Below are 25,087 nucleotides of genomic sequence, written 5' to 3' on the forward strand. Positions count from 1 at the left end.
CGGCCGTTCGGGAATCCATTCCGACCGTTCCTCAGCCCTGCCGGGGAGAATAACAGCGGTGAGGCCAAGCCGCGGTCACACGCCGCCACGTCAGGGCGGACGCTTCGGAGGGACGTCACGCTACGAGCCGCCGGTCACCCACCCGCGGGGAAAGGGCAGAGGGGTGAGCCGCGCCTCGGGGTGAGCCTCGGGGTGCCTGCACACACCTCACCCGCTTCTCCTGCTGAAGGGGTAGAGCTTTGCACGGAAGAGATTTGTAAATCGCGTCCCTTTAGCGGAGTGACGTGCCCGTTAGAGATTCGTTATTAAACTGCTGATTTAATCATTACGATGAAAAAAAACCACTTTTCGTGCTACTGGGCCATTCGGGCATTTCCCTGTAAGCACTGAACAAATACCTGTGTTTTAAGGTGGTTACGCATTCACCTTAGAACTTCTGCCAGTTCTGTTCCTATCTGTGGTTTTGCTTAACGCTATTTTACTCCTAAAAAACTCCTCACAGCTCTGTTACAAGCACCTTATGTATCGTATCAGGTTTCTATCGGGGATTCTCACCCCGGGTTCCTGCCGCGAAGCCGGCAGAGGGAGTCACGACCGGAGCGTGAGCCATGTCTGCTCTGCTTTCTGATTTCTAGGACACGGCATTTTAAAACGTGCCCGAGAGCTGGGCCCTTTGGCATCAGATTATAAGTATCTTCGTGGAAAGGTAGGTATGCATGTGTGCAAGTTTGGAAGACAGAAAAATGCTTTTCATAATTTGCAGTTGTTGCTTCCTACAAGCATGAGATGTTCAGCACATCTGCCTGTTCTCCTGCAGAGAGCTGTGAGAAACTACCACAAGATTTTTGTCATGATAATGCAACAGAGAGGGGCAAATTTCAGCCTTTGCACAACTGCTGTGTTCAAGGTAACATTGAGCTGAAAGACGTCAAGCACAACAGAGTCCCCCCTGCTAGCAATCGCACAGCAACTCCCTACCTCAGAGAAGTCACGATACAAACAGACCACAGAAGCTATTATAATCTCAATTTACAGGTAGCCTGTCTGTCATCCCATATTTGTAATAAATGGCTCGTGCAGTTGGCTCTAGCAAGGTGTGTGCTCACACCTGCTGTGACTACCACTCTGTTTCATGCTTCCACTGGCCTAGGCTGGACATCAAAGACGGCACGTGGCCAGATTTGGCAAGCCACACAGCAAAGCAAGCGTGCAGGCAGGTATCATACTCCCTCGAACAGTAGCTGCCACCCTAGTCTGAACGAGGAGCCTCATGCAGAACCAAGATATTACTCAGCGTCTTCACTCTTGCCAAGTTTCTTCTGTAACTCTTATTTGGGATAGAAAAACACAGTCTGGGGTAGCACCCTCAAAGGGTTGCTGAGCCAGGCCTAAGCCAAGATACACTCATCTTGCCACAACCAGCCTGGCACTAATTTTTAAAGCACAATAAATGCCTGCGAACTATGCCCATACGTAACTGGTTTATCTGGTCCTTCCTCATAGCTTCCTGCGAAGTGTGACACACTGCAGTGCATTGCTCCAAGAACTGCTTTTGCCACACTCTGCGTGACTCCTGAGGTTCCTCCCCTGCTTTATGTGTTCTGCAGCCATTTATGCACCAGAATAATATGTTAATAAAAACCCTACAGGGTTGGGGGTGGTTACCATATACTTTGCACTGTCTGCAAAGATAACACTTGTGTCTGGGGATCTGTATCCCCTAATTCAATGCAGTGGGACAGCTGCCTGGGTTTCTGCACCATGCCTTTCTAGGAAAACATCACAGCATCACACTAGCTAGGAAGGACATTAAAAAGTTGCTGCATGCACAAAACAACTGCAGTTGTTGCAACTAGGTCAGGTGAGAATATCAAGCTGCCTACAAACACATGATTACAGACCGGCCTTTGAACTCTGACTTCTGTGGCTTTTTAGAGGTATAGGTGGAGTCCTTGGCCATAAAGTACGTGCTTTGTCGCTTCGCAGCCCGTGTCCAGGGATTTGTGCTTGGCTAAACACAGAAGCTGTGTGTATGTATGCGGGAGCAGAGTTATGGCACCGCACAGCTGTAAGGGAAAAAGATCGGGATTGTCTGGACTTCCTCTCAGCAAGATATTTGTTTTGCAACACGAATACCCATAATTTGAATGCTAACATGCTGACGTCTGAGTTGTCCCCTGGTGCTCAACTCTGCAGAGTCATGGGGGTAGGAAGGAAAGATTCGGAACTTTGCTGAGAAAGCCAAAAAAAACCCCAAAAAACTCTTTAGTTTGCAGTGGAGACTTTTGATGGTGCCAACAGCGAGGAATGCCATTTCATCTTAAGGCTGCTATAGGAGCGCCAACAGGATCTGGAAATTAGGGCTATGCTTTTCATGGGTTTTGTATTACTCTGTTTTGAACAGAGCTACAGAGCTGAGAGGAGCTTGGCATGAAGCCACTGTCCAAAACAATGTAGGGAAGCATATGTGGTTTGAGAATTACTCAATACCATTTCAGCTTTCAGTTTTTCCTGTCTTTCAATCCAAAAGGTATGAGGGTTCCACGACTCAGTTTCCTCTACAGTAAGCAACTCCACATAGTAATGCTCACTAAAATCCTTTACCATTGCAGTTCACACATGCAGTACTGTGGCTTCCCTCTAGAAACTCCTTGGAATCAATAAGAATTTAAATGAAAAAAAGATTAGAACTCCTCAGTGGAATACATTACAGATAGTTTAATATTAATATTCCTATTAGCCATTGTATCATTGCTAAAATTTAGCAGCCAGGAGCAGCAGCATTCAGAGGAGCCACCTTGCTGTTACTGCACATCCAGAAACCACACAATGCCCAGCAGCAGAAGTTAGAGCTGGTCACATGTTAACAAATTTAGCGCAGAGCACAGGATCTGTACACAAAGGATCCATCATTTAAATCCAAGCTTTGCCCTAACATGGGGTCTGAATGGTGTATATATACACAATGCTGGCCACCCATCTAAAATTAATTCACCTGCAGCTCTTCACACTAGACAATTTGTGCCACGAGATAATCCTCCAGATGAGGGCATGATGAAGCCTTGTGAAGTGTGTTGCTGGTATAGTTAAATGCTTCTGCTTTCAGTGGAATCCTAGCTCACACTTCTGTACTGATATTACTGCATCAAACTCTATGGCTGATCTACAGAAAATATAAGTCGATTTTTTTCCTCAAGTGCCAACCCTATCTAAGCCTAAAATTTTCCTGGCTCTTCAGAACAAAGCAAATACATTCCTCCATTCTTCACTATTTCAGTAAAGGACTACAAAAACATGAAAAAAATAGTACATTGTTTACTGGGAATTAGTTCTGGTAGGTTAGAGAAGAACTGAGGAAGAAATAATGGATGGACACCATGTTATGTTAGTGCAGACAATATCAACTTCAGCATAGAGTTGAAGAGTAATAATAAAATGGTTTTTTTGAAGCTTCACATCATTCTAAATACATCTGAAAATAATGAAACTGCCTGCATGTAATCTGTTGAAATATGGCAGATTAATTTTACTTACTAGCAAGCAATGAATATATAAGAAGTGCTAAGTTAGGACATTTAAACTTCTACAGAATTTCAGAAAACAAGTGCAAATAATTTGTTAGAATTAACTACAAAGCTAGGATTGTCTTATACGTTGAAATTTCTCTGCTTTTGGCATTGCTGGGTAGCATATCTATTTGAAAATGCTTGAAAGCAGTAACATAAATGTTGCTTTTTATTTAGAACAACAGAATTATTGGAGGCATTAGGCAGGCCATCTATTTTAAGAACTCTGGAACAGAAAAAAATGAAAAGAAGATCGAATGCTCTTGCTTAACTGTACCTTTTCCTCTCTACTGAAACCCCAATTCCCCAACGCTTGTAATTCAGGGATTGCTGGTATACTTCCATCTCTTCCCCCAGCCTGGGTCCTGGAAATCTGATTGAAGGGGTGGAGTATCATGCTGCCGGAGAAAGCTTGGCTCTGCTTTATTCTGGGCTGAGCATGAGATATCTGATATTGGCTCTTCCTGCAGAAGTTTGTCATCAGAATTCTTTGCAGAGAAAAAATCTTTGTTCTTCTTCAAGAGCAAACTTCTTCCCTGAAATGTAGACAAACATTACTGTAAGCCAAGGGTGGCCAATCTGTTGAGCCAGTCAAGCGCAGTTCCCATGCCAAGGCAACATCATGTGAGCAGCGAGAGGGCCATGCTGGCGTGGGAGCACAGGGTAGTCCAAATCCCCAGCTGCCAAGGAAATGAGCCAGCAGGGACTGCGAAGCTGACATCACTGAGCTGCTGTGGGTCCCATCTGCATGCCCAGCCTGGCCTCATCTCAAAGCGGGGTCCTGGGGAACCATTGTTACCTCCTACCTGGTAGCTGCTCCCAACCCTCCCCGCCACGTCCATTAAAGGGAGATTGGTGAATATATACTGTCACCTTCATTCTTTGAAGTTTTTCCTACAGGGGGGAGAGAGTCCGGAAGGTCAATATCCTTGCATTAGACTATTCTGTACAATGCCAAGATAAGAGAGTTAAACAAGTTGTTCCATGAGCAGCAGAACTCAAGAACCCAGTTTTTCTGCAGATTTGGATAGGTTTTTGCCTTCATTCTCGCCTCCTTCAGCTATAGGACCCCAGCCTGGCAGTATGCATAGAACGATTTGCCAAGGCTGGGTTCTTTCCCTAGGTGGGGCAATTACTGGAATCTTCTGCTCAGAACAAGGGCTTTTCCTGGAACTTGCAACTGTCTGCCCTATTCAAACTTGGCTGAGATGGCCAGTGAGCTTAAAAATGATTGCAGAATACTGACAGAAAGAGCATGTGCATAAACTTCAGTTCTTAAGGAAATCAAGCTAGCACTGTCCTTCACTTCCCCCATCAGCCCCAAGGGAGCTGGTGCAGTAACCTGTAGAATAAAAAACTTGGAGATTTTGCTCTGCTCTGGCAGGGTCCTTGCTCTGTTGGAGAAATGGAAACAATTTAAAATGCAACGAAGTCATTCCCTGCCACAAAACCCAGCTGGACGCCTTTCCAGCCTGCAAAGAAAGATGCCTTTCCCCAAACAGGAACACAGGACTCAAGGAAACATTGGATTATCAATCCATTGCAAAAAGGCAAGTACCTGTGAAAAATTGGAGAATTCAAAAGAGCATCTGCTCTGCCCTATTTCCTCAGACACATGACAAGGTTTAAGTTACTGACAGGATAATTTACCAACATGAAATCTTAAATGTTAAGCTAAATATTCTACCTTCTGCTGTTCAGCTAGTGGTTCTTCAGCAAACTCTTTCACAGTAGGTTCTAGCTCATCTGGCTTTTGATGCTTGTCCAAAGCAGCCAGCACAGCATCATGAAGCGTCAGAAAGAACCTTTCTTTGGTGACACAGCTGTCAAAGAAATCATTCTTCTCAAAGTCTGCTATCACAGAGGCTATAAAAAATGGGTGAAAATAAATAAAGCATCAGAATTGCAACAAGCAGTACAGCTAAAACATTTAAGTTTAAAACTTATCCTTTGAGATAAGTCAGTATTAGTAAACAAATACTATACTCACAGTGACAGCCAGCTATAAGGACTGTAATGCCAATAGCGTGAAACATACGGATGATCTGTGGAAAGAATTCCATACAGGCATTAGAGCAATTCTGCATTGTACAAGTGCACTAGAAGGTAAAACATAAACAAAGAAATAAAACCTCCCTTGTAGTGTTTTATCTCTGAAGAAAACCCTTATTCTGGTATCTCAAATCCTGGTTTTGAGTTAAGCACTGAACAGGCAAGTTGTCCAAGATCTTAGTGAATGCTTAGTCCAGAACCAGAGCAGGTCACAGCCAGACTCCATGCTGGCCCTCCTACAGTTCACTATGCAGCACCCAGTGTTATTTCTTCACTTAACAAAAAGTTCTCACAGGAATAGAGTAACTTGAAACATCTGTCCATAAGCAGATGCCATGCCCACATGTAAACAAGAATAGGAACCCCTATTTTCAAGTGTGACCTGTAATTCTGGTTGCCTCAATTTTCATGTCCAACATTTTTAGATCTATCAAATTAGGGTTAAAGGAATCAGATTTTAGAGGTGATAGATTGTCATCATTTTCTCAATGCCTGACCCTTTGTAATTAAAAGATCTCAAACTAGTTTGTTTTGTTTTGTTTTTTTTTAAAGGCAATGAAACTCATTATTTCAGAGAATCACAGAATTTCAGAATATGGGGATGGAAGGAATCTGGAAAAACTTTGACTTTATCCCCCCTTCCCAATGGGAGGGTCATTCAATAGGTGGCAAATAAATCTTGAAGGATTTTAGGGACAACAGCTCAGTCCACAATTATTCCCAGTAGGTGTTAGTCTGACCTGTTATTAAACAAAAATCCTTTGAAGTTGAGCTACAGAGTTTGAGAGAGCTGACTAAGAATCCGTCTGGAACTGTATCTTTCTGAGAAGCACAGCTACATGAAATTTATTTTTGCTAAATATATATCTCCATTGGCTAGGATCCCCTCTTGAAGATTTAAAAGTTCAAGGCATACTTCAAAGAAAAGGCTAATTAGGCAGTCAGCAATAACAACAAATTCACTCTGGGGGAAGACAGCTGGTAGTTTTATATCTGACACTTCTAAAGAGCATTTTTTAAAAATGTCCAGCTAGAAGAAAAAATAAACAGCCAAAATGGAAAAAACAAATTAGACATTTTTATAAATGTGGTTTTAGTTTATGTGATTCCACAACTGGTGACAATGCATGACAGGTTTTTGCATGTCTTTTGTGTGGTTAGAGGGGCTTTGTGTTTTTTTTTTAAAAAGTGGTTTTATGGGAATTTATTAATTTCTGAAATTTGATAGCTAAATCTTGCACCCTTAAAGGTCAATTGGAAGATAAGCAGATTGTTAAGTAGTAGGGCATTTTAGGCTAAAAAGAAACATAAGCCACTGGGTAACTTCAGGTTTCACATTTATGTGCAGTTAGGTTGCTTACCTGTCGCAGTAACTCTGAACCTATCAAATCCACAAATTGCACCATGCTGAAGTCTAAAATAATGGTGTGAACTGGACATGGCAAATGTATCGGTTGTTCTTCCTGATCTAACTGTACGGAGGAATTATCTATTGCAGAGCCTGGTGAAAGGCAAGCTTTTCTCTCTTCATCTTTGTTCTTTTCAGTTGTAAGCCCCGTGTTAAAGCCTGGGGATGCACACTGCATATCGGCTGCTTCCACCAAGAGCGTCCTAGACTTGAGTTTGTCTCCATACTTTGACCAATGTACCAAATTAACTGAAGATGATGAGGAATTGCTGTCTGCGTGATGTTGCTTCACCAATTTCTCTGTATATGGTATCTAAGATGGAAAATGGAGAGTATACCAGTGGTTGGAAGAATTGGGCCTAGGAGGTGGAAAATTTTTTGCTGCAAGTAAGACAGTACTGTAAATCATATGACATTGCTTCTCTCATGGTAAAAAACACATCTGAAATAACAGTAAATATAGGAAAAAGCCACAGGAGTATGCAAAGTAGCAGGTGACTTGGGCAAGCCTCAGATGTGGTTAGCAGAGTGCCTTCAGCCACCAAATAGTACCTCACTCTTCCACACCTTGCAATGGCCCATGATACTGGAATCTGACTTGTTACTTCTACCTTTCAGAAAAGACAAGAAGGAAAAAAAAGACTGCCCATGGCCATTGCCTTTCTGAGCAACAGTAAGCTGACCCTTAGTGACTCAGTTCTGCAGACCTTTGATTCATCTAGTTTCTTGTACGGCAGCTGGTCACAGAATGGACCAATTTAATCAATTTTTCTTTCTTAATAGTTCCAAATGTGTTTTTTTAATTTTTATAATGCAAGAAAGGAGAAGTCACTCTCTGCATTTTTATACTTTAGAAGATAATGTTAAATTACCTATCACTTCAACTCCCTAAGCACCTCGGTGCCACATATGTTTTCCAAACCACTATCTTTCAACCCATTTCTCATAGAAGGGCTTTTTCAAATCACATAAAACTGCTTGAAAAATGTCTTCTGAAGCCAGTCTATTCCCTGAAGTTCCTTCATGTATTGTCTAAGACAATTCAGAAAATTCAGATAAAGAGGGACAAGAGTGACTATAGACGATGCACAGTGGCCAGTTATAGTAAAGATGAGAAATCCTCTAATAGTGATAATCGTAGCTGCCTTTGAGGTATTTTGTACTTGCACTTGGCAGTATTGGAAGGAACAAATTCCTCATAAGCAATGGAATTCTCTCACTTCTGTGGGGAAAAAGGAGAAAATCCTGAAGCACCTGACAAAATTAATTCTTTCAGCTAAGGATACGTTGAATACTTCAATTGCTAGTTAATTCACCCAGTAAGCTGAGCTACTATTGCACTATCACATAAACTATGTGTAAAGAAATACAGTGGTAATGTTTGCTTATTTTCAAACAGCAAATATATATATGCTTTATGTAAACATTTACAGCCTTTTCAGTTTGGGCAAGTTAAAAACATTGTCATTGTTAACATAAAAACAGGCACCTCAAACAAACAGACTAGATAAATATACTTTTAAAGCTGACCCTAGGTGGTGGTAGAGGTGGATCACAGACACAAGAGCATTTAAGATATTTCCTTTCCACTGCAGTGTCAGACAGACTAAGTGAAATTAAAGCCCTCATTTCACTTTCATCTAGAGGCACTGCTTTCATGTCCATCTGAAAAAGAAAGGCAGTTTTATTAGGGTTTTTATCTCCCTAATGCAGCCTCTCAGACACTTCAGCTGACTGAAAAAGTGGCATTTACCTTGCGTAACAAATAGGTTTTGAAGTGATTCATGTTTGCAAAAGAGATGGAAGAACAGCACTGGAAGATTTTGATACCTTCAATCTCCCTTGCCTGTAAAACAGAAGTTGTATCTGTGAGGGTTGTACCTAGAAGCAGCTATTTTTCCCCTCCTGACTGTCTATGTTGTAGTCTGCAAGGTCCTACCCTAAGGACAGTTTGTCTGGTCACATTGTTGACTACACCACATTCTGGCAGTGGCAGTGGCAGCCTGGACTTAATTACCATAAACTAATCTGCTTCTCTGGCAATTAAAAACATACCTCCAGCACATCTATCACAGATGACAGTTGGCTGCTCTAATATAAAATAAGCCAAATTACTTTTAATGCTCATTACAGAAAACATACACTATACTCTTGTCGTAGTAACTTTGTCCTTGTATTATTCCATTTTTTGCAAACCCATCAGCATCGCATTGGGAATGTACCTGTGTGCCAAAGGCAAAGCTCTCTACTACTGTGTTGCCTAACTCTATGGTGCAGGACTTGAAAATAACGTGTTAAAAAGGCCCATGCCCCACCTATTTTCCCATCACCGGGAGAACCTGTGAGTCAGTCCAGCACATGCACAGTCGTGAAAACATATGTAGAGTGAACAAAACCAGACTGAGAAAAGCAGGTCAGCAAAAAATGCCAAACAGCTCTGGAAATGACAGCAGTGCAGCTTCCAGCGTGGAGACAGCCCAGATGGACATAAGGAGCTCCACAGGCCCAAGCAGGCTGAGCTACGTATCTGAATCACTTCACACTACAGATACTTAAGCATTCTTCAGTTTTCAAAGTTTTGAGTCAAATGAACTGAGTCTGAATGGTCCCCCCCAGGCATTTAAGGGAAGAAGCTAGATTAGAGAGAGATGGAACATTTGGGTTTTGTTTCCTCTTACGGCTCTGTAGACGGATAAACTTCTATAAATATTCATGTTTGGAATCTGTCCCAGCACCACCATCTTCATTCTGAAACGAGATGTTTATTAGGTTTTCACAGAGAACAGAGAAAAACCATTTGTTCCCAGAAGCTCGATCTCCCTTTCTCTCCACTAGATACACCAACTGTAACTTAGAGGGTGCGAGTACAAGAAGTTATTCACTCATAATTAGGGTTCTTTGAGTAGGGGAGCAGTACACAAGCAGAGTCTTCAGCTACATTGGTGTCCTCAAGAATGTATAATGTCCCATTTCTAGCTCTGGAACACTTGGATTATTGTTATTACAGTAGAAAGCATGTATCCTCTCCATGTCCCCACAGCTGTCCTCCAAGATACATCTACAGAGGCAGGTGGAGGCAGCTATAACTTGTGCTTAGAGCTGCATGAACATAGGCTAGGTCTGATCCGGAGGTCGTGTAGCAACATTAATGCAGGGTTTTGACTTGAAGGAGAATATCCTGGTTTGGGTACCATGCTTTGCTCATGGTGCTTCATGGTTTTGGGGCAGGTTCTGGTCAGTTCAGGGCACGGGTGAAATAAACATGTGGCTGGCTGCCTGGCTGCTGAAGAACTGGAAGGCAGTGGGCCCTGATGTATGGAAAATTGTTGTCAAGACAATCTATTCAAAGCAATCTGTTTGCAGAAAACTTCCCATGCTTCTTCGAGTGTTGTTGGCATAATGCTCCCACTAGTAGGAAATTCATAAGAGGTTATATATCCTGAAGATAGTATGGACAACAGGGATACTTAACTGAACAGTGGCCGCAGAAATGCCCTTTCACAATGCTCATTAAATCCCAAGGCAAACCCAAGAGCATAACTCTGAGTAGAGGTAATACAGTGAGCTTCAGACAGCAACTGCAATTCTTCCTGAAGGTATTCTTTCAGAGCCACTCTGGGTCAGATCACAAGCAGTTCGATATTTGCAGCAACTGAATTATTTCCTACCTCTTTCCATGTTATTCTAGAGGCTTCAGTCTACTCAGACAAGCACCTCCTTATCAAGGTAAATCTCAAGAGGTGTGCCTTGGATTTATGAATGATTTTCCTGTTTGGATTAGCAGCTAATAAACTGAGTAATGTGTGCCTGATGTAACCTCCCTCCCCTATCACAAACTGAGTTTACGGAGAAGATGAAGCAATTTGGTAAATGGCACTGAAGACTGAGGAATGTATTTGAAATAAAGGCAAAACATCTCATTTTATTCCTATAGCAGTGTGTACACAGATCACCTCTCCTGGTGGATGCCTACACCACAATAAGCAGTCTTCAACAGCACGATACACCTGCAGAAGGGACCAATCCAGAGCCCATAAACTTGAAACTGGTTTGGGATAGCATTAGAGAGACTCCAGAATGACCTGGCTGAAGTGTTTATAAACATGAAACAGCATTTTAATTGTCACATGTATAACTATCTCCAAAACATCAACTCTAAGAAAAACTAGTATTTTGTTTTAAAAGTTACAAGTACCTGTGAGACCTGATGGTGATTACAAGGAACGTAAATCCCATGGCGATCGCTAAACCGACATCAAGATCAAAACAAAGCACTGCAGCAAAAGTTACAAGCCAAATAACCTTTGAACAAGAGACAGAGAGAACATGAGCAGTAAAAAGATGCAGAATGACCTCCAACTCAGCCCCAGCATTTGCAAAGCAGACAATATAAAAGGCTAGAAATGGTAATATGTGAAATGCTTTGTTGGCACATCTAGACCAACCCAGTCCTAGAAGTAGTCGCAAATAAGGATCACAAATCTCCAGACTTTTTAACAGGGCTTCAATTATTAGGAAAACACACATCATATCAGGGCTCTTTCTCTTTATGAGAAATCCTGCACAAGAGTTGACATGAGAATGTGGCCCTGGCTGGCAGCTAGACAATTTCCTTCTTAGGGGATGTGGGAAGCAACAACAATAATCAGTTTTCCATGTACAGAATTAATTGCAAATTGATTTGAAGAGATTTCAATAAATTTCTTTCAGTGGATATTTCGAAGGATCCCTTTTCTAAAGGAATGGCCACTGCCATGCCTTGCCCTCCCAAAACATCCATTTCTTCCTTTAAGACACATTCCAAATCGTAGGTGGCTTTTTTTGTCACTTACAAAATGGTACTTATCCTTTCTCCACAGGATGGGAATGTCCAGAAATTTTTTAAGAAAAGGGAGCATGTTAAATACCACAATAGCAGCCAGTATACCCTGTGGAAATCAGAAAAATAGCATGTATTATTTTGTTGGTTTTTGTTTGCAACCACAAACATGCTAAGGAACAGATATCCACAACAGAAAAACCACTTGAAATAAAAATCTTATAATAGCTTTATTTCCATAATTTTTATAGGTAACAGTTCTCCTCTGATCTGCAAACCAAGATGAAACTAGCATATAATTTCTTGTTTGATTTCACAATCACTTCTGCCAATACAACTGGACCTCCTCTTGAAATGCTATGAGTAGTTTCCATTACAGTGTTCTTCAGTGAATCCCTATGCCTCCTGCAGCACTAGGAGAAAGGCCAACACTATCTACAAAATTAAGAGTTGCTGTTTTCAAAGAATGGTTTCAATTAGCATGGGTAGTTCATTGCCAGATTTAGGAAGCTGTTTGACACCATTTGTTGAAACAGCCTCTTAGCAGAGAAAAGGAGACTGAAGGGAAGTAGATGGTTAAATTTTTTTTGTCAGCTAGTTTTAGGAAAGGGATTAATTCTCCCACCTTACAAAGAGGCCAGGAAAAAAATCAGGAAGTAATGCTCTGTCAGTGGTTCCCTAAGAAAACTTAGAGAAAAAAAAGAAAGTCTACATAAAAATTTAAGGGAAAAGTAGAAAACTGAGTACTCTGAATAATCTATGATAACAAAATGTTTATGTTTATTGCACTGGCAATGCAAAATCCACAGAAGGCAGTTCAGGAGTCCATATGGTTTTAAAATAAACCTCAAAGACCAAGCCAGAATAAGAGACACTGAATCCAAATTTTCATTTGGAAGCTTTTATTTACCTCTTTACACTAAGGATTTTGAAGCACCCATCTTGGAACTACTTATACTGATGCAAGAGAGAAACTCATTAATTTGTTATACAAGTGTGCAAAAGCTTGGAAGATGTGAAACCAAAAGTGAAATACAACGTTTAAATTATAGGGGCTGGCAGTGAAATTTTAATCCAGTTTTAGCCAATTAATTTTAGCTTGTACTGATCAGTGAGAGATGGTAGAGATGCGATATTAATTACCTAATACATTAGCCTGCTGAAATTTAGGAGAGTTTAAAGCTGTTGTTTTGGTTTGGTCCATCCCTGAAAACAATTAACTCTAGAGCATGATCTAATCCTTAACTGTCCCAGAAAAATCTTCATATTATGCTTAGAAAATCTTCATTTTATGCTTAGGAAGTAAGTAGGCTTCTGCCATAACTATTTTAGGTTCACTTACATTAGGCATCATCTGGAAAAAGTGTCCTAGTTTCAGTGCAATCACCAGCATCATAGATGCTCCAATCGCTGCTGCTAACTGAACAGAAATACTTTATTAGAGAGGCCTCACAGAACCATTTACTTACTTGTCCTCTCTAAACAAGTAGATATGTCCTATGTAACACCACCGACTGGGAAAAATAACCAAGGAACAATTAGCAAAGGCCACAGGTATGCTGCAATGCATGGTACAAATTCTAGACTACTCAAGCTGAAAGAGTTTTCTGTACATACAAATTTGGCCTAAATGGACTATTCTTAGGCACAACAGAACAATGCAACAAAGGATTTTGGTTTGATAATTTCACCTGAGTAATAGGAGACTTCTCTTGCAAGTCAGACTTTGGAATAAAATCTTTATTAAACAAAATTATTTCTATCCTGCAGTGAAGTGTGTACAGACATTCAGTTAGGAGGTATGATAAAACCATTATTACATATTATTATTATTACATATTACACCCTCTTTCCCCCCTGAAAAAAAAAAAAGCACAAAGTCAAGTACTCAAGAGTTAGGAAGAAGTGGCAGAATTAAGGGTGCATGAACAATTTTCCATTTGGCTTTTTTGTGTATATTCACTAAAATACAGTTTTAAACTGCATGAACATATCCTATTCTCCCCACAGGATCCTGGCTTCCTTCATGGCACGTCATGTGCTGTAAATATCATGCAAGTATAGTACATAATATAACATACACAGAGAGGGTATCTGAACTCATGTTGCATGGGTATGTAACTTTACATCTCACAAATTGTTTAGATTAAATATCAGCCTATACTCTGCATACAGTGACTTTTGATGAGCGTTTGGAAGCTTAAAAAATCCAGCCCAGCTCACCTGTGTTCTTCCACCTGTCTTCTCTTGAATGACAGTTCCAGAAATAGCACAGCTGACAACAAAGCTTTTGAAAAATGAGCTGCAAATATTGCATAGCCCCACAGCTATTAGCTCCTGTAAAACAGAGCAAAAGGAAGCAGAGAAAACCCCAAACGAATGACTTACCTTCACAGAAGTAGCTTACCAGGAATTCCTTTCCCTTTGCTCACACTTGCTAGTTGCTCATCTGTGTTGCTAAGCTCAGGAAACCTTCTGGAAAGCCAGGTCTCATATGGTTAAAATGAGCTCTCTTAAAAGGCATACCGTTTTCACAGCTGAGGATCTCATGGACCCAAAAAATCAATTCCTTCTTTCAGAGAAATCCACTTAGAACCCCAAAGCTATGAAGCACTGGCTTTCAAGCTAACATGTGGCAAATCTCAGTATGCAGCATAGTACACCTGGACAAAAGCTGAGTGGAAAAGACATTCCCTTTATATTTATCCCTAGAGGCTTCAAGAACTCAGGGCAGCTTCCTTAGTGGCTTAGTTCCATTCTAGTAAAGATCCAAAGCCATCACAACAAGCTAAACGTGGAGTAGCGCAAAACACCTAATGCTTACTAACTCTAGCACACTGGAAACTAACATGGTTTTAGCTTAAAAGTATCTCAAAACAATCACTGGTCAGAGAATCCATACACTGGGACAGTAGCCACATATAGAGAAGAATTACAGCTGCTCTGGCCATTTACAATTTCAGCTATTAATTTATCATGCTTTTGTAGTCTCATGGATTCATGACAGCAAGGGTCTTCCGCTATCAGTTGCAGCACTATGTGTGTGTGTGAGGGTTATCATCATAATCACTGGGAATATACAAAGGTGTCTTGGTCAAAGAAGGCCATGTTTTGGCCTTCACATTATTGGCTTATAACATTCACTTTCCATAGGGAAGGGTAACAAGTTGCTACAAAACCATCATCTGGCATATTCACTCTGTCCTTGAATTTCTACCACTGTCAGGTAGTTAGTGGCTCTGCAAGTTGAGTTCAGCTTGCTTCTTGACCTAGGAAGTATGTGTAGTTTTGTTCTCACCTGGTTGCTGGCAATATTGTAGTTGTGAAGTGAAGCATACCTCTCCCCAACAAAACCAAGAAGGAAATAGCTTACGATTGCAAGGGAGAAGGCATGCAGTATGATCTTGCTCAGGTTTGATAAATCTGGCGGTGTAGGAGGCAGAAACCTACAGGATCAGAGAACAGATAAATTTAGACCTGTTCTGAGCTCTGTCCACAGTAACTCCAAATGCAGGATCAGAGGCATCCAGCACCCCACAGGAGATGCTCTCAATCTGTAAGACTTCCACCTCACAAAAAATGCAAATTCCTTCCTTTGTGTGCTAATAAAACCTAATACAGAGAACTATAGTCTGAATTTTGCATATGCTCAGAAATGATGATGCAATTAAAATTCCTGAAGAGTTATTCCTCTAGCTGTACTTCCCAGTAAAAGTCAGCCCATGTCAGATTTCAAGAACAGGCTGAAACATCTCTTTTGTATCTCTAAAGTACAACCTCATAAACAGCACAGATTACTAACCTCTGCGGAATCATACTGACCACAGCACTACTAGATTCAGCGTGAAGATGAATGTGATTAGAAATAATGCTGAATGTGATAATCTGAGAAAGAAAACAAGAAGCAATACCAGAGATTATACAGCATTTACTCCTGAAACTGTACACAATCCATCTAAAGACAGTTAATCTTGTAGGAGTATTCAAAGGACTTAAGCACAGATTCTGTGTGTAAATATAACAGCATCCTGAAGCAATATTTGAAATGTTTTTTGAAATAAAGTATATTATACTCTCTGTTAGTTCAATTATCACAATGGCATTTTGGAGATCACTTACCAAGAGAAGTTCCATAGGAAATGCAATAGGACTATATTTATAAGTTATCATGATAGATGTATTGACTCGTAGTGTAGCCACGCCAAGCAAAAATAGCAATATGCTGGTGGCATTAGCCTTTGGGAGTGTCAGGAAGAAATGAAACAGATTCTGAAAAATAATCATCATAAGAGAGGATCAGAGGCAAATACTACAAATATTTCTATATTCCAGGAGATTGATATAGGTTGCCCTGACTCCTGAACTCATCCTTTCTGCTACAGTGGTATCTTCAGTTAGAAGAAGAGAAATGCTAAGAGAAAAACAGTATTTAAAAATCTATCTTGTCTGTTGGTATCTGCAGAGAAAACACTGCCACAAATAGCTCAGATCTAGTACCGTCATTCTTCTCTTTTCTACACTACCTTTTTCTCAAGTTGTCTGATTGACATTACTAAAGTAAATTAGGATCAATTAGCTTTAACTTGTCTTTAGCTTGGAGTCTGCTCTTTCTTTGTCAGATATGATAAAGATACTGTGTACCCAATAGCTCGCCCATGATGATCTACTGAAGAAAAAAAGTACCTTTTCCTCTAACCTTTGCTCTACTACAATTATAGACAAGCTGAAAATATATTATAGTGCTACATAAGTAATTAAAAATATGCACACAGACTTTTCTTCTTGCATGTCACACAATAAGCTCCATACATTGTTCAAGACAACAGGAAGGCAAAGTAAACCACAGCTGAGACTTACACAAATATCCCTTAGCAACTGACTTAGATTGAAATTGCCTTCAATTTCTGAAGCTGTTCTCTTCTTTCCCCTCCGTGAAGCATGCATTTCTTCAACTAATAATGAATTTACTTACATAGAAAATGCCCAGGGGGCCCTTATGGAAGTCAAGCATGACATCAAAGATAAAGGTAAACTGTGATACAATGACATGCAATGCTGCTGCCGTCAGGTAGGCATCAATGAGAGTCTTCGGCAGGTATGCTGTTACAAACCCCAGGCAAAAGCAACCTAGCAACAACTGTGTGGAAAAAACAAGAAGTGAGATGTGGTATAATTATCAATGTCTAACCCCGCCCTTCTTGTTTCCATATTTGAAGAGCATGACTCTTCAATGCCATACATGATGGATAATTATTTGAACACACTATTTTCATTATGCACAACGAAGTAAGACACTGCCAAACCCAAATAGGAGCACTTCATACCAAGTGTGTGCAGTTATGCAGGACTACCTAAGGGTCAACATATTGCAGAACTGGTCAACATAAAAGATAGTAATTTACTTCACATATATTAATCACGGACACATGAATCTTAACCTATCATATCTTTTTCAGACAGCATGAGAGGAAGAGACAGACCTTCATGTCCCACTTTGCACAACACGTGTATTCAAATGTGCCAAGCTTAGTATTTGTGGTAAGAATATGCAAGCAGTACCAATTCTTACATCTGTATGAAGAATGCACGTAAGGATATGTCATTAAGGGTATAAAACAGATTCATCTTCTACCTGAATGATGCCAGTCAAAAATGTTATTGATGCGGTAAGTGTCAAGGCCTCCATGTAATCTTTCATAAATGTAGGGTCTGAGAAGTTGTCCAGTGAACCATTAGAGGACAATGTTTGGTTGAAATTAACAGTCTTCAGAATGTTTGTCACCATCATATTTAGGATGCTGAATGAACCTGGAACCAACAGAATAGAGAACAGAAAATGGAACTGCGTGAGATGTTGCAACAAAGAATATCTTAAAACCACACATCCATCTCTTCCCTCCACCATCAGTCTGTGCAGTATGAGACAGTTTATGTCATTCATATATATAATCCACATATGTAATACATTTTTATAGCTTCTGAGTAAGTACCTAAAATTTCCAAAGTCCTGTCTGAAAATTTCAGTTTCCTACCATTTTACAAGTGAAGTCTTCAGCTGGTCAGATGCACAACAAAAAGATTTTAATGTAAAGCACAAAAAATGGATGCATTGCAATAAGCTGCCAGAAAGGCTGAAAAACATAATCAGTCAGAGAGAGAACTGCCAATTTACCTAAGAGGCCAGAGCTCCACATACCCACTCATTATGATAATGTGAAGGGCCTTTGCACATGTAAACAGCATTTTAATAATCTAGCTTTTTGAACAAATTAAGAATGTAAACCCATCAACAGTTCAGTCATGGCAAGAAACTGCATGTAGAAGACCATGAAGAAGATCAGGAGCCAAGTCATGATTCACAGTAACATCCTGGGGGTAAATGTGAAACAGCTTGCACTGGTCCTTTACTTTACGTAGGAGATGCCTCCATGACTCCACGCGTCTCCTTTGCACTGGTGTCTCCGATAGCTCATGTCCTCAGGCATACAAATGACTTCGCAGCTGAAACTTGACTGACTTGGTGAAATTCTCACCACAGATCAGCTGCAGAAGTGGAACAACAATGAACTGAGAATCTGGGGGTCTGGATTCTCACCTAAATAACATCTGTGTATTAGACAAAACAGAATAGGACATCTTGCCAGTTTTTTGAAGCAGAATTGAACATAATCTCTAAGTCCTGTAGAAACATTTCACAGTACAAAATAAACCTCACCAATTGAGATATGATGAGAAGTCCCAAATATAACATATGTCATCGAGCAGCAGAATGCAGAAAGGAAGCCATTGATATTTGGCAGAGGTAACCTGGTCAGCCAAACTCCCAAGAGCCCTGGAAAGCAAAAATCTGTTTCTAAAGTCAAGCAAATTGGGAAGGCTCTCTCTGTCTTTGGTTACTATTTTAAAGTAAAATTTTGCTGATGAAAACCTGCCAACCCTTATGAAAATCCCATTTTATATATTCACAGAATCACCACACATAGGCAGCATGAGCGCTGGTCTTGCTTACACTACCTGCCACTTTCCAGTTTGAGCCTAAATATGCCAAATCAGTGAGCAAGATGGGCATTCAACTCCCACAGTCTGTTTTTTTTTAGGGTATTCAGGACCTGATAAAGCCAGGCCAGTTAGTGACAAAAGCCAATGTTGGTTTATGACATGGGCCCTTGCTAACTATAAATTAGACAAAGAACCAGAACAACTCTTTGTTTAGGCCACCTACTAGTGGGGTGGCTATGCATGTGGGTATCTAACAGACCTGATTTTGCAAGGTGGATTTTAAAGACCATATTATTTTGTTTGCAATATAGGAAAATGCTGCTGTTAAGTCTATATTTTGAGTTAGTTTGAGGGAAACTTTATGAAAAAAAGTAGTGTCCTGTCCTTGAAATTACACCATGTAACATCTGATTATAGAAAATAAGTTCTCCTGCAAATATGCAGATAAATAGGTTAATGATTTAAGGAACTTCCAAGGTTAAAGTTACTGCATAACCTGATGACATTAGAAAGAATAGAAACACACACAGGAGATGGATAGATTATGAAAAGCATGATATACAAAAGGAAGCTAGAGTGTTTTTTTCTCTCTGCCTACCTTGAGGAATCTGAAACATCCCAACACTTAGGCCTGCATGTAGATCCCTCAAGATCCATTCTCTGAACCGATATGAAAACAGCCAGTTCAGGATAGGGAACATCTTGAGTGTGATCTTTCTGAACCTTCCCCAGGAGAAGCTGAAAAGAATCAGATAAGCTAAGCTATATGCAATGGCTTTTACAATCTCCATCTCTGCAGCACTTTTGCATGGCCTCATGCTCTGCAGGCACAGAAGCCACACTGCTATGGTTAGCTCGCTGCAGGCACCAAGTACTGTGAACCCACACAGGTGTTAGCCTTCTGCAGATCCAGCTGGCATATAACATGAATCTTACATGGGCACCCCCATGACTTTGCATGCCATTCAGATGAATCGCAAATACTCTGTGTGCCATTTATATGATAGCCAGTCAGCGCTGGAGCCCAGAGCGCTAGATGCATCAATTACTTGACCTCATTAACACTGCAGAAAAATAGGAGATGGTATTTTGATTTCTCCTATTCTGATCTAGAAGAGAAACAAACACTACATCTGGGGAGGCAAAAATAGGCAAGCCTATCCCACCTCTCCAAAACCAGTCAAATGTTTCCTGTATTACATTATTTAATAAGGGGATGCAAGCAAGACTTGACCTACATGATTTATTTTGTGTATATGTTTTTGAATCAGAATCTCCAGTAGGTAAACTCTGACTACAAACACACGGCCCTGTGCTCCTTCTTCCCCTTTTTAATCCCCTGGCAATGTTGGTGATTTTCTACTTACAATCCAAATACAAGTGATGTAGTGTCTGCCCAAGGCTTCTGGCAGCCTTGAACAGTGGCTGTGGGAACTGACCCCAGTTAACATTACAGAGTTGAGTCTCCTTCCATCATTTTATTGTCCAAGGTGACTACACACTGGGCTGACAAGCGGATAAATGAAGAAAAAAATGAGACAAAATGGAGAACAGAGAAAACACATGAGATAGGGAAGTGGAAAAGAAACAGGGAAAAGAGTATGAGGAAGAAGGCAGATACAGTTCTTAGACAATGAGTTGGGGGAGGGAATAAAGAGATTTCCTTATTAAACATCAGGTGCAATGATAAAGCTTCCAATAATATTATCTATGACTTTAGAGCAAAATTTTCCCTTTGATCTCTGGGCACAACTTATTTTATTGCACCAGGTGTTTCTGGGTGGACAGACTGTTAACTCTAGATCACATGTCATAATTATATACAATTCAACCCTTTCCATCAAGTGATTTTGTTTCTCCGACTCCAGAACTGCATCCAATCTCCTTCTTGCCTTTTTTTTTTTTTTAAAATATATAAAAAGATAGCACTGGGGCAGAAGGCTATTGCACAATTTAAGGATCTTACTACTTGATGACAAATCTTCATGGTGAATGAAAACTAGAAAACACAATAGCAACTCAAACTATGGCTCCATTTGCCTTCACTTATCACCAGGAAATTACTTTACAGCAGCATAAGTTAGACATGACCCATAGTTTTAGGCTGCAGTCCCACACATAGCTGAGCTGATGTAAGAGCTAGTTATACAGAGAGAGGTCTGGCTCCCCTACCTTCCTTTCCCTGTGTGGTCCTGTCCCTTCTGGCAGCAGCAAGCTGTTAGATTAGCTCACCGCACCTTGTGGAACTTCACCCATAGCTAGACTTGAGTCTCAAGTCCTGCCGTGGTCTCAAAACAACAGTTTAAGTTTCAGTATACATTCACTATACATGTTGAAACAAAGCCCAGATAAATGATGAATCAGAGACTTTGTATTTACTTTCTTAGTGGGACTTTGTAGAGTAGACACAGCCATAACCATTGACAGTCCACCCTGGATCCAAAAAGAGATTCAGAAAGAAAACTGAGATATTCATAGTCAAACAAAACTAAAAGGCAAGCTGATGAATGGACTTCCTATTTTTTATTATATTTGCCTAGCTGGAAGAACATCAGGAATTCTCCTATGCTGCCAACAAAGACTGCCTTCTGGTGAGCCTGCAGCCTGCAAAGCTCCTCTGGCAGAAGAGATGCTTCTAGTATAATGCCCAAAAGAGAATTTTGGCAGGCAGAAAAATGAGGCTGTGGAAGCATTAATGCTTTATCAGTACCATAGCCTCACCAATTCTTCTCAAAGAACACAGGAACACAGATCCAAAATAACACCAAAGCAGATCAGTCAATCTCAGTCATACCATTATGCAACTTACCATGTGCCCAGCTAAGAGGGAACAGAAAAAGGCTCCTGAAATTTAAGAAATAAAAGTATCAAAAGGCACAGATCAGAAAAAAAAGCAAATTAAAGCCTGTGTCTGACAGCTGGGCTGAAGGAAACACTGGAGGGAACTACAACTATTGGCAGTTTCTCTTTACAGTGCATATATCCCTCACACTATCATAGTCTTGAAGTGAACAGACACTTTTGCAGATTGCAAACAGCAACTTCGGTAGTGCAGCACTAAACTGATCTTGCACACTTCACGTGCCAAGTTGCTGTAAGCGGGTGTTCTGCTTTGGTTATCAACCAGTGCAGTTCAGCATTTTAATTACCAGCTGTGGAAAAGTTAGCACCCTTTTTACACTTGGGCTTGAAGAGTGTCCTTAAGTTTCTTTACACCTGATAAATTCCTGGCATAGAACTCACCTGCACTGTAGCTGTCTGTTCTCCCGAGGCATCTGTAGTGCTCCACCCAAGGTGGAGGACAGTTTTCTTTCAAAGTATGCCTGGAAGTGCTCCTCGGTCTGCATTTCTCTTTGGACCCTGTGAGCTGCTGGTTGCCTGTAAGTACCAACAGTATCCTTCTCAAGTGCCATGTTTTCCTTCTGACCGCAGTCAGTCAAAAACAGAGGAACAGCAAATGTTGGAGACCATAATGAACGCTCTCTTTCTTGGTAGTGAGACTGGAAGAAAGAAACAGGGTCACTGACTTAAGTATCTACTAAAACCAAACCAAAAAGCATGATATGTGATCAGTCTATCCCAACATCATTCCTGTGAAGACAGTTGTTACAACAGCGTTAAGCAGGGCTCTGGAGAATTAAATCCATGAAAGATATGCTGCTCTTGGGATCAAAGAAATCCATTGCCAAATCAGTTGTAGGAACACTGTGTCCTTCTGGAACTTGTCTTGTTCCTACTCAGTAGGAAAGACCAGCCTGGAACTCCTCCATTTTGTGATCCCAAATGCAGGCCTGTGTTTAGGGAACTAAATACAGTCCCTCTCCATAAGCCTACCACAGCTGAGGAAACAGTTTGAATTCTCCTTGTTTCCAGTCCTGGAGGAAAAAAGCTTAGTCTGAATCACACTGAGAGCAGCTAAATATGAGGCTGTACAAATGCTGCAACTTGCTGTATAAAATTGGTATCTGATACCATTCAGGTTTTTAAATCCCCAAAATGTCTGACTCGCATTCCTCAGTATTTTATTATCAGGAAGGGGATCTGAATTCAATCACTATCACTCAGAGTAGGTAAGATGTGAGTTCCCACAGTGAATACTGAGTAAGGTCCAGTGCAAGAACAGATCTACGAGAAGTTCTCATACTGACAGCTGAGGCAGAAAAAAAAATTCAAATCCAGAGTTACCAAGTGAAAGTACATTTAAGAAGGGTGGTGACATGTATTTTTTTGCTATGGGCAGAACAAAGAAAGAAAAGAGGAAGTATAAAATGGCCGTGAGTGAACAGTTGAGAGTGTATTTAGAATGCAATCCAAGTTTAAAGTATCAAAACCTGCAAAAAAATTCATTGGGATTTAAGTTTTCTCCTCATATTTCCTTTCCTGAACCGCCACAATCAGTTTGTACAGGTCTAGTGCTTTGCATGACTGAGATCTGCTACTTCTGATACAGCAACCGGGACTCCAGCACAGTATTTACAGTCTTGTGAGACGTATCTACCAACATGTACACATGCCCCAGTCGTTCTAAACCACAGAGAGAGATAATAGTAGGCAAGTTTCAAACACACTCCATCCCTAGGGCACAGTTTCTTCTTCTTTTTACAGAGGAGATAAATCAAGGTCTTCCACAGATGAGTTTAAGAGCCATTTTGTTCATCAGCTTTTCATACCCAGTGCAAGCTTTTGAAGCCTTAGCTGTTTCTAACATCTTTGAGTACAATCACCTCTTTTCAAGGCAAAGTAATACAACAAGCAAAACTAGCAAGAAGCTAGAGTTTGCAAATCAAAGGCATTAAAAACCCCAGCACGCCAAAAAGTAGTTACTTTTTAGATGCAAGCAGCGGTAACCTTCAGCTGTTCACCCGTGTTATTTGGACTTCAGTGATGACTCACAGCAGCAGAGGACAGGGTCCTACTCTGTTATGCTGTGTAGAGAAAGAGAAGGGTTTTGACATGGGAAGCCAAATGTTTTAAAAGCAGGCTTCCATATCCCATTCCAAATGTGTCTGTCTTGGATAGTACTGCTAACAAGACTCATCTTCCTCAAACTTGAGATCAAAAGCTAAGTGGCCTTAAACGCAAATCCCTAATGTTATTTGCTGTGACATTCTGTACTTACTACCTGGTGAAGACACCATGGGCTTTACTCCAAAACATGCTTAACCTGCAGCACTTAATGACTTAATTGAGTCTTAGACATGTACTTGAAAGCAAGCACATACAGATCTTTGATATTGCAAGGCCTATTGCAGTATTGAGAAATAGTTTATACTCCTAACACACAGAGAAAGATCAGGACAGTGGGAAATCTGGGCAAGGAGAGCTTAGCTCTCTCCATCGCTCCTGGCTTGAAGCCCCTGGAAGGGAACAAAGTGTGAACACCAGTGACCCTGACAGGTTACCCTGCAGAAGTGCTGCCTTGGGCAAGTTTTTTTCATCTATTTTCCTTTTCTTTTTCACCTAAAGCACACCCTAAGGGAGGCTCCGCAGGAAAGCCAAGCAGGGCTCATGAAAAGGCGAAAAAAGGGCATCAATTCCCGAATTTTGGCTTATTTGCGCCGGAGAAGGTTGGTATCGGGACCCTCCAAGCCGTGCAATACCCCACAAGGCGCTGCCCCACGCTTCGCTCCCCGGAGGCCCCACCCCGCGGGGCAGCTCTCGCGAGAGGTGGCCGTGCTGGTTCCATATTGGGTCATCTCTGCCTTCGGCGCCTCAGCTCTCGCGAGAGCGATCGTGACGAACGATTGGGCTCCGCCGCTGCGGCGGCGGCCGGGCCGGGGCTGGGGGCAGTGTGTGTGAGGGCGGGGGGTTCGGTCTGTGCTGCTTGGGGCGGAGCAGAGGTAGCGGCTGTGGCGTCGCCTGCGCCGTCCTACCTGCGACGGGAGTGTCTCCCCACACCGCCGCCCCGCCCGCCCGTCAGCCCTCCTCCGCCCCGCTCGCTGCCGACTGGACGACCCTCCCCCGCCGCGCCTCTCTTCACCTCGCTTCACCTCACCTCACGGGGCTATCCCGCCCTTCGCTATCCGGGGGAGGGACGGAGGGAGACGGGAGAGAAGGGAGGGGGCTGTGTGTGTGGAGGGGAGGGAGAGAAGGCGGTGACAGGGCCCCCAGCGCCCCGCTGTCAGCGCCGCCCGCCCCCTGAGGTGAGGTGAAGTGAAGGCGGGAGGGGGAGCGCAACCGGCCGCGCGAGGGGGCGCGCGCGAGCGGGCGGGGCGGCGGCCAGCGGGCGGCGGCGTGAGGGGA

General features: G+C 41.6%; 1 protein-coding gene across 1 annotated transcript; it reads right to left on the reverse strand.

Annotated features, from left to right (window-relative positions):
- Positions 1-2,745: 2,745 nt before the first annotated feature.
- On the reverse strand, positions 2,746-25,013 carry SLC26A8 (solute carrier family 26 member 8). The gene is made up of 21 exons (XM_049832915.1): positions 24,840-25,013; positions 23,669-23,769; positions 22,088-22,344; positions 19,443-19,582; positions 18,561-18,677; positions 17,478-17,653; positions 16,818-16,982; positions 15,965-16,114; positions 15,648-15,730; positions 15,144-15,291; positions 14,069-14,182; positions 13,188-13,265; positions 11,859-11,954; positions 11,222-11,328; positions 9,705-9,774; positions 8,780-8,872; positions 8,557-8,691; positions 6,980-7,339; positions 5,557-5,611; positions 5,254-5,432; positions 2,746-4,102 (listed from the first exon to the last, which is right to left on the reverse strand). The coding sequence occupies exons 3-21, from the start codon at positions 22,255-22,257 to the stop codon at positions 3,887-3,889; spliced, it is 2,652 nt and encodes an 883-aa protein (XP_049688872.1). The 5' UTR covers positions 22,258-22,344; positions 23,669-23,769; positions 24,840-25,013; the 3' UTR covers positions 2,746-3,886.
- Between the last annotated feature and the right edge of the window lie 74 nt (positions 25,014-25,087).

The sequence above is a fragment of the Accipiter gentilis genome, chromosome 29 (genome assembly GCF_929443795.1).
Source record: "Accipiter gentilis chromosome 29, bAccGen1.1, whole genome shotgun sequence".
In the NCBI taxonomy this organism is placed as follows: Eukaryota; Metazoa; Chordata; class Aves; order Accipitriformes; family Accipitridae; genus Astur; species Astur gentilis.

Excerpts from the sequence above, each read along its gene's own strand:
- SLC26A8 (XM_049832915.1), bottom strand. The coding sequence starts at position 22,257 with ATGGCACTTGAGAAGGATACTGTTGGTACTTACAGGCAACCAGCAGCT. Across the intron at positions 17,654-18,560 it reads TTCTCATCATATCTCAATTG|GTTCATTCAGCATCCTAAAT; the intron begins GTGAGGTTTATT and ends TGTTGGTTCCAG. Across the intron at positions 16,115-16,817 it reads GCCCCCTGGGCATTTTCTAT|AATCTGTTTCATTTCTTCCT; the intron begins GTAAGTAAATTC and ends ATTATTTTTCAG.